The following is a 17,466-nucleotide window of genomic DNA, read 5'->3' on the forward strand; positions in this document are numbered from 1 at the left end:
AACCTGCACATCTTTGGACTGTGGGAGGAAACCGGAGCACCCGGAGGAAACCCACGCAGACACGGGGAGGATGTGCAGACGTCCTTGTCGGATGGCCTGATTTGTGTTACGAGAACACTTGTCGCTAAAGCTATTAACTTTTTTTTTTATTTAGAGTACCCAATTTTGTCCAATTAAGGGGCAATTTAGCCTGGTCAATCCACCCACCCTGCACATCTTTGGGTTGTGGGGCTGAAACTCACGCAGACACGGGGAGAATGTGCAAACTCCACACGGACAGTGACCCAGGGCCGGGATTCGAACCCGGGTCCTCAGCGCCGTAGGCAGCAGTGCTAACCACTGTGCCACCGTGCCGCCCCTTACAAACGGTTTATTACCACAGCCAGTCAGCGGACTCTACTTATACTAATGAGACTCCTGGTGGCCAGTGGGTGAATTACAACACGACCGTGATATCATTACAGATTCCTCGCGGACGTGTACTGTTGGCCATCCTGCGTCGACAGGGGAGAAAGAAAGATACTTTTCCTACCTGTCCCCCTCCCCCTGTCCCTTGACCCCCCCCTTGTCAATCGAAGATCTGTCCTTTGTGGGTCTCTTGGTCGTAATAAATGACGCAACGGGACTGGAGGATCTTCAAAACGGGCCGAGGTGACGGAATGGTGGCACCTCAGAGACTAGACCGTTCGGCCCATTCGCCTCGTGTTATTCCCCGACTTCTCCCCATAGCCCCGGCACGTTCTCTCTTCCCAGAACGAGCATCCGATGCCCCCTCGAATGCCTCAACTGGACCTGCCTCCACCCCGCACTCGGGCTGCGCATGCCTGATCCCAACTACCCGCGAAAGGGTGTTCCACGTACCGTTCTATCCACTCTTTCCGGACCCCCTCGTCATTTTGAATACGTCCAGGAAATCTCCTCTACCCCCGCCTCTACCTCCTCCAAGGAAAACAGTCCATACTTAACCTTAATAATAACAATCTTTATTAGTATCACAAGTAGGCTCGCATTAACACTGCAATGAAGTTACTGTGAAAATCCCCTCGTCGCCACATTCCGGCGCCTGTTCGGGTACACGGAGGGAGAATTCAGAATGTCCAATTCACCCAACAAGCACGTCTTTCGGGACTTGTGGGAGGAAACCGGAGCGCCCGGAGGAAACCCACGCAGAGACGCGGGGGGAGAACGTGCAGACTCCGCACAGACAGTGACCCGCGCCCGGGAATCGAACCCTGGTCCCTGGCGCCGTGAAGCAACAGTGATAACCACTGTGCTACCGGGCCGCAATCTTACCTAGGGCACGGAAGCTCCTTATCCCCGGAACCATTCTCCTGAATCTGTCTGCTTGTGGAACGCAACGCGCGCACGGGCGGGGTCCCGAGGCACAGCGCGCCCTCTCTCGCCCCGCGGTGGAGGGGCGGCCTGGCCAGGGCCCGTGGGGTTTCGGCCAAGGAGGGGGAGAACACTGGCCCTTTTAAGACTGGGGACAAGACTTCTTCATGCGCACGCGGGTGGCTTTAATCACTGGCCAAACCAGTTTAGGATCGCTTTGAAATATTACCCAACTTTCCTGCTTTCCCAGCGCACACCCATGTTTTGGCAGAGCCTCCCGTCGTCGGAAGCTCTGCGTCACCTCTTCCCCCAAGAGGCCCCCCCCCCCCCCCCCCCCCCCCCTCCCGCCTGCCCCCGGGTCTGCGAGAATTCCTCGGTGTGCGATTTGGAAAATCAGGCAAGTCAGCCCGGTTAATTTTGATTTGGCTCACGTGTTCTCTGGGGTGGGTGAGATTGTGCTGACGGAGGAACCCTCTGGTCGTGCAGCTTGCGCGCTCCGGAGGTTGCAGCCGACGCATCTCTGGCCGAGGTTCGCCTGGGCGTGGGGCCCCCGGGGGGGGGGGGGGGCAGCCTTTTCTCGCTGCGCCCCTTTCCCAATATTTGTGGCCGAGCCCCCCGTGTTTGATTTCGCCTCCCTCGCACTGCAGCCTGCAAACATGATTTTTTTTTTCCCAAAACTGAGGTGTTTGCCGCTGGGGAGTTGCTTTTTATCCTTCGGCGGCCTGGGCTTTGGAACGGCAGCTTTTGCGGCTGTCAGTCCTGAAGCCACTTGTCAACGTTTACACCTTCACCTGCTTCATTTCCGGCAGGTTGCTGAGCTGGGGGGGTGGGGGGGTGGGGGGTGCATCTCCAATCCCAGAACAAATCAGGCTTCACCCCAGATGGGACAAAGGATCCAACCAGTCGGTGGGGGGGGGGGGGGGGGGGGGAGGCTCTCAAACACACCAGTGTCTAAATTTACCATTCCACAGGTGGCGCAGCGGGTTAGCACTGCTGCCTCACGGCGCCGAGGACCCGGGTTCGATCCCGGCTCCGGGTCACTGTCCGTATGGAGTTTGCATATTCTCCCCCGTGTCTGCGTGGGTTTCGCCCCCACACCCGAAAGATGTGCAGAGTAGGTGGATTGGCCTCGCTAAACTGCCCCTGAATTGGAAAAAATTAATTGGGTATTCTAAATTTATTTTAAAATAATAAAAATTATCATTCCAGGTCCGCTAATCACTCAATCTTGCCAGAGGGGAGACTCCAAATTGGAGACACAGATGCCACGGGACGGCCGGCGCAGGAGGGGGAATCAAATTGGAGGCCAAGACATGGTTTTCCGACTCTCTTATCTCGGAAGGTAGAACGATAGAATGTAAGAAGCAGGAGAGGATCACTTGTATCTCGCCTGTCGAGCCGACTCCGCTAGTCAGTAGGGCCATGGCTAATCTGTTGCCATAGGGGCGGCACGGCGGAGCAGTGGTCAGCGCCGCTGCCTCACGGCGCCAGAGACCCGAGTTCGATTTCAGCCTCGCGTGACTCTGCGGAGTCTGCACGTTTCCCCCCCCCCCCCCCCCCCCCCCCCGCCCCGTGTCTGTCTTGTTATGCTCTTGGCGTAGCATAGGCTGCTTCCTTGATGTTCACTCTGACAAAGGAAGGTTCAGACGTGGAGATAACTTCTACACGTTTATTAAACCATTTACAATTCTCCTACTCGGATTAGCCACTACTGTTAATCCTTCTATAGCTACTCAGACTGACGAACCAGTCTGCTACAATCCACGTGGTGGGTGTGATGTTGAATCAACCCTGTGTCTGTACTCACTGAGTGTCTCCACTGGAAAGAGGAAGATCATGTGTGCTGTGTCCTTTATACATGGGTTGGTGTAATGCCCCCCCCCCCCCCCGTGGTCATGTCACCTCTGTGTGTATCGTGAATGCCCATTGGTCGTGTCCTACCTTACTGACCTATTGGTTGAGTGTCTGTGTGTCATGTCTCTGGTGCTCCCTCTAGTGTCTAGCTAGTCTACGTGTATTTACATTAACCCCTTGTGTATCTACAGTGATGCATATCACCACAGTGTCTGCGTGGGTTTCCTCCGGGTGCTCCGGTTTCCTCCCACAGTCCAAAGAAGTGCAGGTTAGGTGGATAGGCTGTGCTAAATTTCCACTTAGTGTCCAAAGATGTGCGAGTTAGGTGGGGTAATGGGGTAGGGCGGGGGAGTGGGCCTATCTGGGGTGCTCTTTTAGACGGCCGTGCAGACTCGATGGGCTGAATGGCCTCCTTATTCACTGTAGGGGTTCTATGTTTCCCGTCCATATCCCATTATAATAATAATCGCTTATTGTCACGAGTAGGCTTCAATGAAGTTACTGTGAAAATCCCCTAATCGCCACATTCCGGCGCCTGTTCGGGGAGGCTGTTACGGGAATTGAACCCGCACTGTTTAGCCCACTGTGCTAAACCAGCCCCTTATTCCCTGGGAGACCAAAAATCTGTCCATCCCATAGCCTGAAATATATTCATCCCTTGGAGATAGAATTCAAGCCTGTTCCAAAAAGTTTATAGGCCATGATTTCCTTTCGAAATATAATTCAACTCGTACCCAACATGGGAGGCTGTGCCACAATTAGTTATTGAATCAGGGGCTACAAATAGTTTGAAGATATTATGATCCCGAATCAGATCCCAACATTTGCCCAACAAGGGCAGCACGGTAGCATTGTGGATAGCACAAATGCTTCACAGCTCCAGGGTCCCAGGTTCGATTCCGGCTTGGGTCACTGTCTGTGCGGAGTCTGCACATCCTCCTCGTGTGTGCGTGGGTTTCCTCCGGGTACTCCGGTTTCCTCCCACAGTCCAAAGGTGTGCAGGTTAGGGTGGATTGGCCGTGATAAATTGCCCTTAGTGTCCAAAATTGCCCTTAGTGTTGGGTGGGGTTACTGGGTTATGGGGATAGGGTGGAGGTGTTGACCTTGGGTAAGGTGCTCTTTCCAAGAGCCGGTGCAAACTCGATGGGCCGAATGGCCTCCTTCTGCACTGTAAATTCTATGATAATTTATGATTTGCTCGGATACCAGACTAAATCCCCCAATACTTTGATTTATGAGAGGAAAGGATTATTTGCTCTAGGAGTGACTCCACCCAAAAATGATAGATTGGTAGATCACTAAGACAAATGGTAGACATGGACGATTGAAACATATATTGATTACACAGAATTAAACTAATTTTAACATTATACAAGAAATAGCTTATATACCAGTTAAACAATGCTTAACAATAAAATATAACACTGACTCCCAACTGCTATCTTTTATCTCCAATCAAGCAAAACCGATTTCAGGTCAAAATCCTCTTTTAAATACAGTTAGAAAATGCAGGAATAATTGCTGTATAGGGATGTCTTGAAGAAGCTGCTTTGAGAGAGAGAGAGATCCTTCAGGAGCCAGCCTGTAGATTCTTGCCTGTGTCAAACTATTGTTTAAATCCCCAACATTTGGCAAAAAGCTCCTGTTCTGTTCGCAGCAAAATATTAGACTCTTCACACGTTGCTCCTTCCCCTGGCTCCTCCCATTAATTACATCATCTCTATTGCACTGACTGGGTTATGACCATCTTACTAAGGCCTCAATTATCTAAATCCCAGCGGACCTTCTTTCTGTCAACAAAATTCCATTGCCCCTATTTAGGTAAACACTATTCATGGTTGGGATGAATGATCTATCCTTTATGATGCTTTAATTACCCCTTCTGTAGCCCCAGTGTCGTTTAAACCAGGATTTAAAAAAACCTGACGAGCAGATATAGACACACACGCACTAACCCAGATTTTTAACCATTGCCGATACATATAAAATGTGTGAAACTCCTACATTTATCACAAAGGGTTACTACCTGCAAAGGAAGAGTATGCAACTGGGATAACAGTAAATAGCTACATCTTGCGGTCTTATCAAGGCAGCTTTTGAATCAGTAAGGGAATCGAGGGTTATGGGGAGAAGGCGGGAGTTGAGAATCATCAGATCAGTCATTATCTCATTGCATGGAGGAGCAGCCTCGATGGGCTAAATAGCCTACTTCTGCTCTTATGGTCGAAGATGGCTTCCTCTATGTTGATCGTCATTTCGGAATTTCTAAATTGCAAATGCTTTTCTTTATTTCTTTTCTGCTCACCTATCTGGGTTCCTTAAAAACGTGACTACCTTCAGGAATAGGGAACGGACTCTCCATCAAGCTTCCCCCTTTCGCCCCCCCCCAAAAAACCCATGCATTTAATCCCCTCTTTGTACCGCCTACTTCAGCGGTCTTGTCCACTAACCTAATCCACAGAGGGATTGTGATCAATTTTAAGCCGCGATTGAGCAGAGAACCGAGACGGTGCTTTTTGAGCTGTCGGATCAAGGCCCAATTACTGTCTCAGCCGGTTGTAAGCAATCGCACAGCAGGATGTGTACAGTGGGCGAGTTTCCCTGGTACCCTGGGCAATGTTTATCCCTCGACGCACATCTCTGAAACAGCTGGGAACCACCCTCCCACACACACACACACACACTAGGCCATCTGGCCCTTGTTCATAAGATGGCTATATCTTTGTTGCAATCCCTCCCAGCTGTAGTATAATAACCAACACATTTTCCACCCTCCTTTAGTTCGAAGAAGAGTCAAACGGAGTCGGAACGTTAACTCTGTTGTCTGCTTCTACAGGTCGGTCCGACCCGGATCAACTATTCTGTTTACCGTGAAAAGCCAATTAAATCAAATGTACTTTCTTCACCCCAGAGAGTGTTGGTCTGTGCAATTGATCACCGCAGGAAGTAGCTGAGGCGAAAACACTGTACGTCTCCAAGAAGCCGGTCGAAAAGGCACTCGGGGGGGGGGGGGGGGGGGGGGGGGTGGGAGGACTTGGGGGTGGTGAAGGGGGGAAAGTGGGATAATAATAATAATCATCTTTATTGTCATAAGTAGGCTTACATTAACACCGCAATGAAGTTACTGTGAAAATCCCCTCGTCGCCACATTCCGGCGCCTGTTCGGGTACACAGAGGGAGAATTCAGAATGTCCAATTCACCTAACAAGCACGTCTTTTGGTATTCGTGGGAGGAAACCGGAGCGCCCGGAGGAAACCCCGCGCAGATATGGGGGAGAACGTGCAGACCCCGCACAGGCAGTGACCCAGCCGGGAATTGAACCCGGGTCCCTGGAGCTGTGAAGCAATAGTGCTAACCACTGTGCTACCGTGCTGCTATTGAGTTGGACGATCGGCCGTGACCGCGAGGAACGGGTGGAGCGGAGCAGGTTCGAAGGGCCGAACGGCTCTCCCTGCAGCTCCCGGTTATGATGCACCACCCAGTTGAATTGCCGGTGTCTGTGGTCCGTGAGGAAACAACGATCGAATCCGGGTACGGGTATGTGTTGGGGCATTGGCATTTGGGCCGTTGCCATGGGCAGCCAGTTTGGATGGGATGCCGAGGGGGGGCCTGAGGGGAACCTCCCTTTATCCAATCAGAGCGCTCCATTTGAGTAAAGGGGCGGGGAGAGGGACCTTTATCCAATCAGAGCGCTCCATTTGAGAAAGGGGGTGGGGTGAGGAACCTCATCCAATCTGCGCTCGTCCCCTGAGAAAAGGGGCGGGATAGGAGGTGCCGCCGTCCAATTGGCGCGGTCAGCAGCGAGAGGCGGGGCCAGAAACTCCGCCCCCTCCGCTTCATCCAATCAGCAGCCGGCGCTGGGTAAAGGCAAGTGGGATTGGCTCACCGCGTCATCCAATCAGCTGCCCTGCGCTGGGTAGCGGCTGGGGGAGTGACCCAACATCTCATCCAATCAGCGACCTGCGCTCGGTACGGGCAGGGGGAGGACCACCGCCTCATCCAATCAGTGCCCTGCGCTGGGTAGACGCAGGGGGAGACTGGCTGACCGCCTCATCCAATCAGCGGCCGGTACTGGGTGGAGGCCGAATGGGGGCACCGCCTCATCCAATGAGCGGGTGGTGGAGGGTGTGACTGATGCCATCATCGTCCAATCCGAGTACAGGGTAGGTGGAGAGAGTGCGCGCGTGGCCGCTCTTTTATCCAATCGGCGCACCGCGGCAGAGGGGGCGGGGAGAGGGGGGGGGCCAGGCCCTCATCCAATCGGCGCACCGGGTCTCGAGGAGGGCGGAGCTGGTGACGTCATCCACTTAGCGCGGGCGGCGGCGGGCGCGAGCTCCGAGTGAGCAAAACAAGACCCCAACAGGGTGAGTTCCCGCCTTTCCCTCTCAAACCGTGTGAAGAAAAACAATTTTTAAAGTATTTTTGTTTTCAAAACGCGTTAATTTGACCGTCGGTGAGGAAACCGCGGTGGGGGTGGGGGTGGGGGTGGGGGTGGGGGAGGGGCTGCTTTTTAAATGTTTTCACCTCAACGATTTTTTTTTCTGCCGTCAACCGACGGCGGCGACGACAACCTAACCTGCTGGGCCGGGCGGATTCGGGAAGCCCATTGGCTGGCGGCCGCCCGCCTGTCAATCAAAGAGGGCCACGTGGGAGCCGCTCCGCCCCCTGCCGGGCAGGTTTGGTTGCGCGGGGCGGAGGGGGCGGGGCCTGTACCCGCCCTCGCCCACACAACGTGGGGAGCCAAAGGCAACAGGGATGTGGTGGACCGAGGGGCAGCTTGGTGGCCATGCCCGGCCTGGTCGGATAAACCACCCCCTCCCCGCCTCGGGCGTGCCCTGGAAGGATAAATGGGCACGCAGCGGAGATTTAATCCACTCAGGAAATTAAATCCCCAGTTTGTGGATCCCACGCGGCGCAGGAAGAGGACGTTCATCCCGTCGGGTCTGCGCCGACTCCGTGAAAGGGCGCCCTGATCCCCCGCCGCCCTATAACCTGCACATCCCTGGACTCTTCAGGGGGAATTTGGTGCGGCCGATCCACCTAACCTGCGCATCTTTGAACTTGTGTAGGAGAAAACCAGAGCGCCCGGAGGAAACCCACTTATTGTCACAAGTAGGCTTACATTAACGCTGCAGTTAAGTTACTGGAAAAGCCCCACGTCGCCACATTCCGGCGCCTATTCGGGTACATGGAGCGAGAATTAAGAATATCCAATTCACCTGACAGCACGTGCACACGCTCCACGGACCGTCGCCAGAATCAATCCCGGGCCCGTCATTTAAAAAAAAATTTAGTGTACCCAATTCATTTTTACAATTATGGGGCAATTTAGCATGGCGAATCCACCTACCCTGCACATCTTTGGGTTGTGGGGGCGAAACCCACGCAAACACGGGGGAGAATGTGCAAACTCCACAAGGACAGTGACCCAGAGCCGAGATCGAATCTGGGACCTCGGCGCCGTGAGGCTGCAGGGCTAACCCACTGCGCCACCGTGCTGCCCTGCAGATAGTATGTTTATATCTCACTGGGTAGCACGGAGGCGCAGTGAGTTAGCATTGCGGCCTCACGGCGCCCAGGTTATCCTCACTGTCCCAGCGTCCACCGCACTCTGGGGTAGCGAATTCCACGGATTCACAACTCCCTTTTAAATTTGCTACCTCTTATCCCGAGACTATTACTTCTCGTTCTCGAATGCCCCTCAAGAGGAAGCATCCGCTCCACATCTGCTTTATCTTGTGTATCACAACTTGATCGCCCCTCATTCTTCTAAACTCTCATCTCTCTTCACAAGATAAAGCCCTCGTCTCTGCTAGTATTTTTCCGACGCTTAGCTGTGCACGAACCCTGATTGTACCTCCACACTGTGACCCACCCTCCCTGCCAAATTAGTTCCCCCCCCCCCCCACCCCACCGCGAGGTCCTATTTCAATTCTGGTGCGACCCACATGACTCGTACAGGTCCCCAGAAATGGACCCGGTGTTCCAGGAAACTAAAGCCGTCCCTCCACCATCTCTTTAGCCACGCATTGATCTGGTCTGTCCTCCTATCCCCACACTCCCCAACACCTGGCACCGGGTGTAATCCGGAGTTTACAGCCTTCTAGGTCCTGCGGTGTCTTTCCACAGATGCCCGCTCGGGATGTCCCGAAGCACTTTTCAGCCGATGGAAATTGTAGTCGTCGTTCAAGTGGAGGCAGTATGGCAGACAGGAACAGCTTCTTCCCCACAGCTACTAGACTCCTCAACGACTCCCCCTCAGACTGATTTATTTCCTGTAAGAACACTATTCACAACGCCCTATGGTGCTCTTGCTCATGTATTTGCTTTGTTTGGCCGCTTGTTCCGCACTGTAACCAATTACGTATTTGTCGATGTACTTTGTCAATTATTCTTTTGTCTATTGAGTACGTACTTAGTACGTTCCTTTGGTCGCAGAAAAATACATTTCACTGTACTTCGGTACATTGTGACAGTAAATCAATCAATCAGCAGCAAGCCCCCGCAAGCAGCAGAGTGGCAATGGACAGATTTTACCATTGTGATGCAGACTGAGCCATAAATATTGTCCGGTGCATCAGCGACAGCATCCCTAACCATCTTTTGAAATAGTGCTGGAGGATCTTTTTAGATCTGGTTCAGAGTGCAGATAGGGCTTCATGGTGGCGCAGTAGTTAGCACCGCTGCCTCACAGCGCCAGGGACCCAGGTCCAGTTCTTGTCTTGGGTGACTCTGGAGTAAGACGTTTCACAACACCAAGTTAAAGACCAACAGGTTTATTTGATATTACAAGCTTTCAGAGCGCTGCTCCTTCATCAGGCGAAGTGGAGGCAGGTTCAGAAACACAGTTTATATAGGTAAAGGCACAATTGCAAGATAATTACAGATGTGAAGAATGGTTGGAAGATGTGTGGAGTTAGCAGGTTCTCCCTACGTCAATGCATATTTCCTCCGGGTGCTACGGTTTCCTGCCACAGTCCAAAGATGTGCAGGGTAGGTGGATTGGCCATGATAAAATTGCCCCTTAGTCTCCAGGGGTGTGTAGTTTGGGTAGGGTTGCGGGGTTAGGCTGGGGTAGTGGGTCTAGGTAGGGTGTTCTTTCGGAGGATCAGTGCAGACTCAATGGGTCGAATGGCCTCTGACTGCGCTGTAGGGATTCTCTGGTTCACTTGTCTGTGGGCTGGGACTTCAACGAGCGACTTCCTGGCTGCGATGGGTGAGGCAGAATTCTTTTTGTTTCTGGATAAATCACCAAATCTTTAGTGGCAGAGAGTTGGTACCATTCCAATGTGTTCGATCGAAGCCCAAAACATATGGGACCGGACAGAACTTGTGCATGCAAAAAAAAAACTCTCATCAGAAGTGTGCTAAAGTGGATCATACAGCAGAATTGTTTTGTACGTGTCCGCAGTCTTTTTAAAATTTTTAAACCACCGTTCGATGCCAAACTCGATTCCTGCCCGTCGTGTACAAAACCAGATGACTGATTTCCCTGGTGCCGATTCTACTTGAGCTCCTGGGGTTTGTGAATTCTGACTGGCTTGAAAGCTGTTTGACCCTCGGAAGCCTATTACCATGAGCAAACGAGCAGAATGTGAAAGAGGGAGTGAGACCGTACTCTATTATCAGCCTGCTCTGGAATGACTTTCCACTGCCGATATCGCCCCGCTTTCTGTGCCACTTCTGGTTTTTGTGAACGGGGTTTTTGCTTTTCTCCTAGGCCTGATTGTCGATCGATGTCGTGTCCCAGCGATCATGAGTTGGGCACCGGAGGAATGGAAATCCGAGCTACCCAGCAGAGCCCTGCAGAAGATCTCCGAGTACGAGAGCCAGCTGGAGAAACTGAAGAAAGAGCGGCACCAGAAGCAGCTTCAACTGGATAGTTTAGAAGTCACGTTCCAGAAACAGAACCACAAGGTGATTTTTTTTTCTCTCTTCCCCCCCCCCCCCCCCCCCCCCCTTCGCTCCGTCTCACGGCCCTTAGTTTTCAGCGGGCTGTTGTCGGGTGCGAGGGAAAGTGAGAATCGTGATGAGCCAGGTCCATCGGTTCACCTTCCTTCTACCGTCCCGCTCGTTGAGTGACACAGCAATAATGGAGTGTAGCATTTTTTTTAACGGTTCAGGCAGTGAATGATGGGAATTAGAAATGTGTCACCTCTCGCATGAATCACCAATGGGGATTTACGCCAATAGCATCCATCCAACGTGATTGAGATGTGTGACGGTGAGGGCAAAGACGTGGGAAGGAAAAAGAGGTTCTCTTATCCCCCCCCCAAGAGCATTAGCCTGGGACCTCTGAATCACTAGTCCAGTGACATTGCCTCTTCCCCACCATCTCCCCTAAAATACACCCTGTTCTGTGTATGTCACTGCATTTGGGAATTAGGTGAAGTTAAACGGCGTTTACATGGATCCTTGCGTTTGTGTAACGCCTCTAACAGCTTGACATTTCACATCTCAATCAGGCTAAAGTTAATTTTAGCGAGATTATGCGAATGTACGGATTCGGCACAGGAATAGGACACTCTGCTCCACGATTCAATATGGTCATGGCTGACCGATTGTAACCTCCCGCTTACCCCCGGTAACCTTTCAACCTCTTCTTTTATCAAAGAATCTTATCTACCGCCACCGTAAAAATAATCAAAGACTTTGCTTCCATTGACTTTTGAGAGGCTAAATATTCCCCTCAGCTATGTCCTGAATGGACGAGCCTCCTTATTTTTGAGTAGTGACACCCCAATTTTAGTTATTACTGCATATGCACCCTGAGTGGCGTTCGCCTGCTCTCCTGAGTGCATCACCTGCAACCTGCTGCTGATTTTATTATGCCACTTGTGTTATTTCTAAGCTCGAGGGCGAACGCAGCGAGAATGCAGCCTTGAGGAGAGAGACGCAGGGCCTGACGGAGGCCCGCAACAGCCAGGAGAAGGCGCAGCAGAGGCTGTGCCACGAGATCCAGGTGAAGGAGGCCCTGGTTTGCAGCCTGGAGGGGCAGCTGCTGGCCACCAAGAAACAGATCGACGGCCTGGAGCAGGAACTAAAGAGGTACCATCTCGGCGTGTACTAGGGTGGCCACCGAGTGGCACAAAAATTGGATGAGGTGGGCAAGGTTGGGGGTGGGAAGGGGAGCCTCCACGTGTGAATGTGGGCGATGTGAATGTTGGCCTTTAAATGGTGTGCAGACGTCTGTACCATTATTTAATGCAGCAGTAAGTCAGGTGAGTGGAGATGGAGTGTGCGCAGTATTTCTTGCCTGGGGCTCAGCTGTTGATTTGTAATTGTTCTGGTGACACGAGAATATTTAGTCGAGGATGAGAAATTGAAAACATCTTGACCTTCGATCTCACTATCTCTCTCTCTCGCTGTTGCGATTTATCTTGCGTTTCCTGCTGCAGCTACTATAGGCGCTACTCTGTGCAGTTTTGGCTTTTGTTCTGTCGCAACTGCGGGACCCGTCTGCTCCCGATTACTCTTAACTCATTCATTGCCGGGTCTGCAGAAACTGTTGGGCTCCTCTCCTCTCTCTCAGCCTCTTCTTCCTGCTTTTAAAGCTGCCAGGGACCGGTGTCCCCTCATTGCATCGGTTTCTTCTTTTCCCCCTTCACCTCTGCTCTGTCCAACCTCGGTGGTGTGCCCCTTGCACCCACCGGCTGCACTCCTTCATCCCGGTCTCTCAATATTAGTAATTTTAAGGTTGTTTGTTTTTTTTTAAACGGGAAAGGCGTCTTAACACACAGTAAAACCGTGGAATGATTTCAGGCTGGAAGCTGAGCTTGAGCGGAGTCGAAGATCCTCAACCCCTACAGAATGCCAGTTCCACCTTACTCCGGCTAAGACCTACCCTGGGTGTACCACGCTCAGCAGTGCAAATGAGGGTAAGTTTTAACAGCTGAAGACCGGCGAACCTGTGTGGGGCATTTTATTTTTAAGCTTCTGCTGTGATCTTGAGACATCCGGTTACCCCGGCGGCCGGGACGTCATCTTTCCGAAGGGGACTGTCCGAAGAGAGAGGTTTCCAGGATTGCGTGAGGGGCGAAGCGCACGCTCTTCGCCGTCCCAAAATTGTGCTTCAACTCTGACCTTACCTGGTTCATTGAGCCAAAGTTCTCCTCGTGTTAGTTCTTCGAAATTTCACACTCGTGTCATTTCTATGGATCTGACCCAACCCCACCTCTTGTAGGATGACTGCTTCCAGGGGACAGAGAAGACAATCCTTCCATCAGCTGCAACGGGATTCAGATCCCTTTTCAAGCCCTGGGTTGGCGAGAAAAAATTTGTTGTAATTGTAACTTTATAAATCCCCTTTATCCAATCCTCATAAGCACCAGATGAGCTAAAACCAACTTTGTCTTTAAGCCAATGGGTAAGGAGTACCACGCGCTCCTTCACAGGGTGGCCTATATATATGTCAAGGGGTTAAAAGTTTCCATCTGGCAGACATTAGAGAGATAGGGAGTGTTGATGGGGCAGGAGGAGGTTACGCAGGTAGGGAGGGATGTAGGGGCTGGAGGAGGTTACAGAGATGGGGGGGGGTTGAAGGGGCTGGGGTGGTTACAGAGATAGGGTTGTAGGGGCTGGACGAGGTTACAGAGATAGGGAGGGTTGTAGGGGAGGGAGGAGGTTACAGAGATAGGGAAGGGTGTAGGTGCTGGAGGAGGTTACTGAGATAAGGAGGGATACATAGAACAGTACAGCACAGAACAGGCCCTTAGGCCCTCGATGTTGTGCTGAGCATTGTCCGAAACCAAGATCAAGCTATCCCACTCCCTGTCATTCTGGTGTGCTCCATGTGCCTATCCAATAACCGCTTGAAAGTTATTTAAGTGTCCCGACTCCACTATCACAGCAGGCAGTCCATTCCACACCCTAACCACTCTGAGTAAAGAACCTACCTCGGACATCCCTCCTATGTCTCCCACCCTGAACCTTATACTTATGCCCCCTTGTAACAGCTACATCCACCCGAGGAAATAGTCTCTGAGCGTCCACTCTAACTATCCCCCTCATCATCTTATAAACCTCTATTAAGTCGCCTCTCATCCTCCTCTGCTCCAAAGAGAAAAGCCCTAGCTCCCTCAACCTTTCCTCATAAGACCTATCCTGCAAACCAGGTAGCATCCTGGTAAATCTCCTTTGCACCCTTTCCAATGCTTCCACATCCTTCCTATAGTGAGGTGACCAGTACTGCACACAATACTCCAAATGTGGTCTCACCAGGGTCATGTACAGTCGCAGCATAACCCCGCGGCTCTTAAACTCAAGCCCCCTGTTAATAAACGCTAACACACTATAGGCCTTCTTCACGGCTCTATCCACTTGAGTGGCAACCTTCAGAAACCTGTGGACATGAACCCCAACATCTCTCTGTTCCTCCACATTCCTCAGAACTCTGCCGTTGACCCTGTAAGCCGCATTCAAATTTTTTTCCCAAAATGAATCACCTCGCACTTATCAGGGTTAAACTCCATCTGCCATTTTGCGACCCAGCTCTGCATCCTATCAATGTCTCTTTGCAGCCTACAACAGCCCTCCACCTCATCCACTACTCCACCAATCTTGGTGTCATCAGCAAATTTACTGACTCACCCTTCAGCCCCCTCCTCCAAATCATTGATAAAAATCACAAATAGCAGAGGACCCAGCACTGACCCCTGTGGTACACCGCTGGTAACTGGTCTCCAGTCTGAGCATTTTCCATCCACCACCACCCTCTGTCTTCTATGTGATAGCCAGTTACTTATCCAATTGGCCAAATTTCCCTCTAATTTGTAGGGGCTGGAGTCAGTCGGTGACACAGATAGGGAGGAGTGAGGCTATGAACGGCTTGCAAAACCAAGAAGAGAACCTCAAAATCAGGGCATTACTGGACACGAAAGCAATGTAGCGAGCAGAGGGGTGATTTCTACATGTTGGGTTCAGTACGGAGTGAGGACCAAGAGTTTTAAAACCCCGGAGAGGGCAAGAGGACATTTCTGCTTGGTACTCCTCGATTTGCCCGAGTCGAGGCGGTGGTTCTCTTGTCTTCTTTCCAACTCCCCAATGACTCCAAAAATCAGAATTCAAAATCCTAGCCCCAACTCTGCAACCTTTGACTTGCTGTCTCGGTGTGCAGACAAAGAAAAAAAAAATAACCTGGTACAGTGGGTTAAACATACACTCTGGCTGCTCATTATACCTTTTAACCCACACCCTGGCTGTTGAGAAATGCAAGATGTGGTGTGTTAACCAGGAACTTTAGCTTTGTAGAAAATGCTGGGAGTGTCCAGCAGGTGTGGAGGCTGAGTTGTATGTTTATGAGGCAAAAGGGCTGCTTTCCCTCCTAAAGCTTTCTTTCCACTTTCTTTATGAAGATGCCGTTTTGATTTTGTTTCTGGCAGACCAGTGTGCTGCTGTGGTACCTCTTGGTGTTTGAACCGCTGAATCAGCTTTCCCACCTCAACAGCAGACTGTCTTAACAGCCCCTGGAAGAACTGACTCTTTGAGTCCCTGCCCCTGACAGGGGTGGGAGAGCTGGAATTACCGGTGTGAATGTCGGGCTGGCTTCAGATTTAGTTCAAAGATAATTCACTGACTCGAGATATGGGTGCTGCTGTCTTGAAGGCGCTCTCACTGTGCCGCATGGGTAGGGAGCCTGCTAGGGTTTTGCCCCAGCGGCAACGGCTGGCATTTCCGTGCTCCTGCGTGTCTTGCCCTTACGTGCACGTGCTGGATGTTGCGGGGTTTCAGGCTGCGGTTCCCAAAATGCCGCTGCAAATTGTGATGTTTGCCACTCCGTTTTCTGATCTGTAGGTTCGAAATGGGACGAGCTGCAAGAAAGGTACAACCGGGAGGTGGAGGAGAAGAAGAGACTAGCCTCTGAAGTGAAAACTCTGAAGCTGCAGGTCTGTATGATCTGGAGGTGGGGTGGCATTGTTATCTAATATAGCATTCGGTTCTCGTGCTGACAAGACCATAAGTGAGAAATTGCAGACGGTATCTATTAATCCCCCGTTATGTCGAGTTTCATTTCAGTTCCCCTGTACTGAGAAAGCAGGTCAGAAATTTCAGAGATGTGAGGGAGGTTCACCGATGCTGTTCCCGCTTTTCCTTCCCTGTTTGAGGAATGGTTTTCATTCATGTCCACTGTCTACTCTTCAGACCCCCTTCCCCTGCCCCCACCCCCCGCCCAATCAGTTTCTCTGCTCCTTACGTCTGCGGGTGCTGCATCTTCTTCAGCACCTTGTGTTATGGGCCAGGGTGTAGAAAACTCCAAAGTATATCATGGAGTTCACCTGACCTACAACTGTTTATTAATTTTGATTACGAGGAGCTCAAGGGCCTGCCTTTCAGGTGTTATTCAACAGAGGCCTTAAGCACTTTTACTCAAAAAAGTTTATTCTACAAGTTTAGTTGACATTTTTATGAAAACAAACACAGGCATTTTTATCAACTACCAGCATAAATGTCCCACACAGCTACAGTACTCTATATATAACCCGTAATAAATTTCCCCCTTAAACTGTTCCAATTTAATAACAAGATCCCATAAACCAGAAAACTCTTTTCATAGGTGTGGCCCAGCGCACAGCATTCAGGACCTGGTTTACGGCAGGTTTGAATTCCTTCCAGAAAGCAATTGTTTCTTTTAAGATATCAAGTAGTCTGGAAACAGCTTTCAAACTGAAGGTAGCGGGACACTCCACACTACTTGTCTGTCTGAATACAGCAGCCAAGTGTGAAAACGAAAGCAAAATACTCAGAGCCACAAAACAGCCCCAAACCCAAAGCGAAAGCAAAACCAACTCCCAGAGCCACAGCCCAGCTGCACCCACACAATGACATCACTGAAGCCATGTGATAAGAGGAAACATTTCTTAAAGGGACACTGCCGTGACACAGTTTTGTGTGTGCATTTGGGTTTGGTGAGTTTAAAAGTTGAGGCTGATCCTCACTCGTAATTCATGCATAGAAATTGGCCGAGGAAATTTTGTCCCTGACGAGGACACGATGCTGCTTGGCTATGATGCATTCCACAGTGGAATAACCAGTCAACACCCATTGTGGAGACTGGGAAATTTACGGCAGGGCTACTATTGCCGTGAGCCCCTCAAGTCAGCACCTTCAGGCTGGGGTAGAGAAGGTTCTCTCGGTCTCCTGTTGCAGCAGAAAGCATGGTTGTTCACTGAATGTTCTTTGGCCTAAGGTTCAACAGTTGCAATTCAGCAGCAACAAGAGCCACCGCGAAAGTGCTCCGCAGCAGATTCGAGCCTCCACGCTTTCCTGGCAGCCGGAGAAAT

General features: G+C 51.2%; 1 protein-coding gene across 1 annotated transcript; it reads left to right on the plus strand.

Annotated features, from left to right (window-relative positions):
• Positions 1 to 7,458: 7,458 nt before the first annotated feature.
• On the plus strand, positions 7,459 to 17,446 carry LOC119958801 (centromere protein F-like). Its single transcript, XM_038787304.1, has 5 exons — positions 7,459 to 7,551; positions 10,908 to 11,104; positions 12,039 to 12,235; positions 15,980 to 16,071; positions 17,373 to 17,446. Exons 2-4 carry the CDS (start codon positions 10,943 to 10,945, stop codon positions 16,047 to 16,049), a joined length of 429 nt encoding a protein of 142 aa, XP_038643232.1. The 5' UTR covers positions 7,459 to 7,551; positions 10,908 to 10,942; the 3' UTR covers positions 16,050 to 16,071; positions 17,373 to 17,446.
• The last annotated feature ends 20 nt before the right edge of the window (positions 17,447 to 17,466 follow it).

Source organism: Scyliorhinus canicula, chromosome 31, assembly GCF_902713615.1.
Source record: "Scyliorhinus canicula chromosome 31, sScyCan1.1, whole genome shotgun sequence".
In the NCBI taxonomy this organism is placed as follows: Eukaryota; Metazoa; Chordata; class Chondrichthyes; order Carcharhiniformes; family Scyliorhinidae; genus Scyliorhinus; species Scyliorhinus canicula.

Excerpts from the sequence above, each read along its gene's own strand:
- LOC119958801 (XM_038787304.1), top strand. The coding sequence starts at position 10,943 with ATGAGTTGGGCACCGGAGGAATGGAAATCCGAGCTACCCAGCAGAGCC. Across the intron at positions 11,105-12,038 it reads TCCAGAAACAGAACCACAAG|CTCGAGGGCGAACGCAGCGA; the intron begins GTGATTTTTTTT and ends GTTATTTCTAAG. Across the intron at positions 12,236-15,979 it reads CTGGAGCAGGAACTAAAGAG|GTTCGAAATGGGACGAGCTG; the intron begins GTACCATCTCGG and ends TCTGATCTGTAG.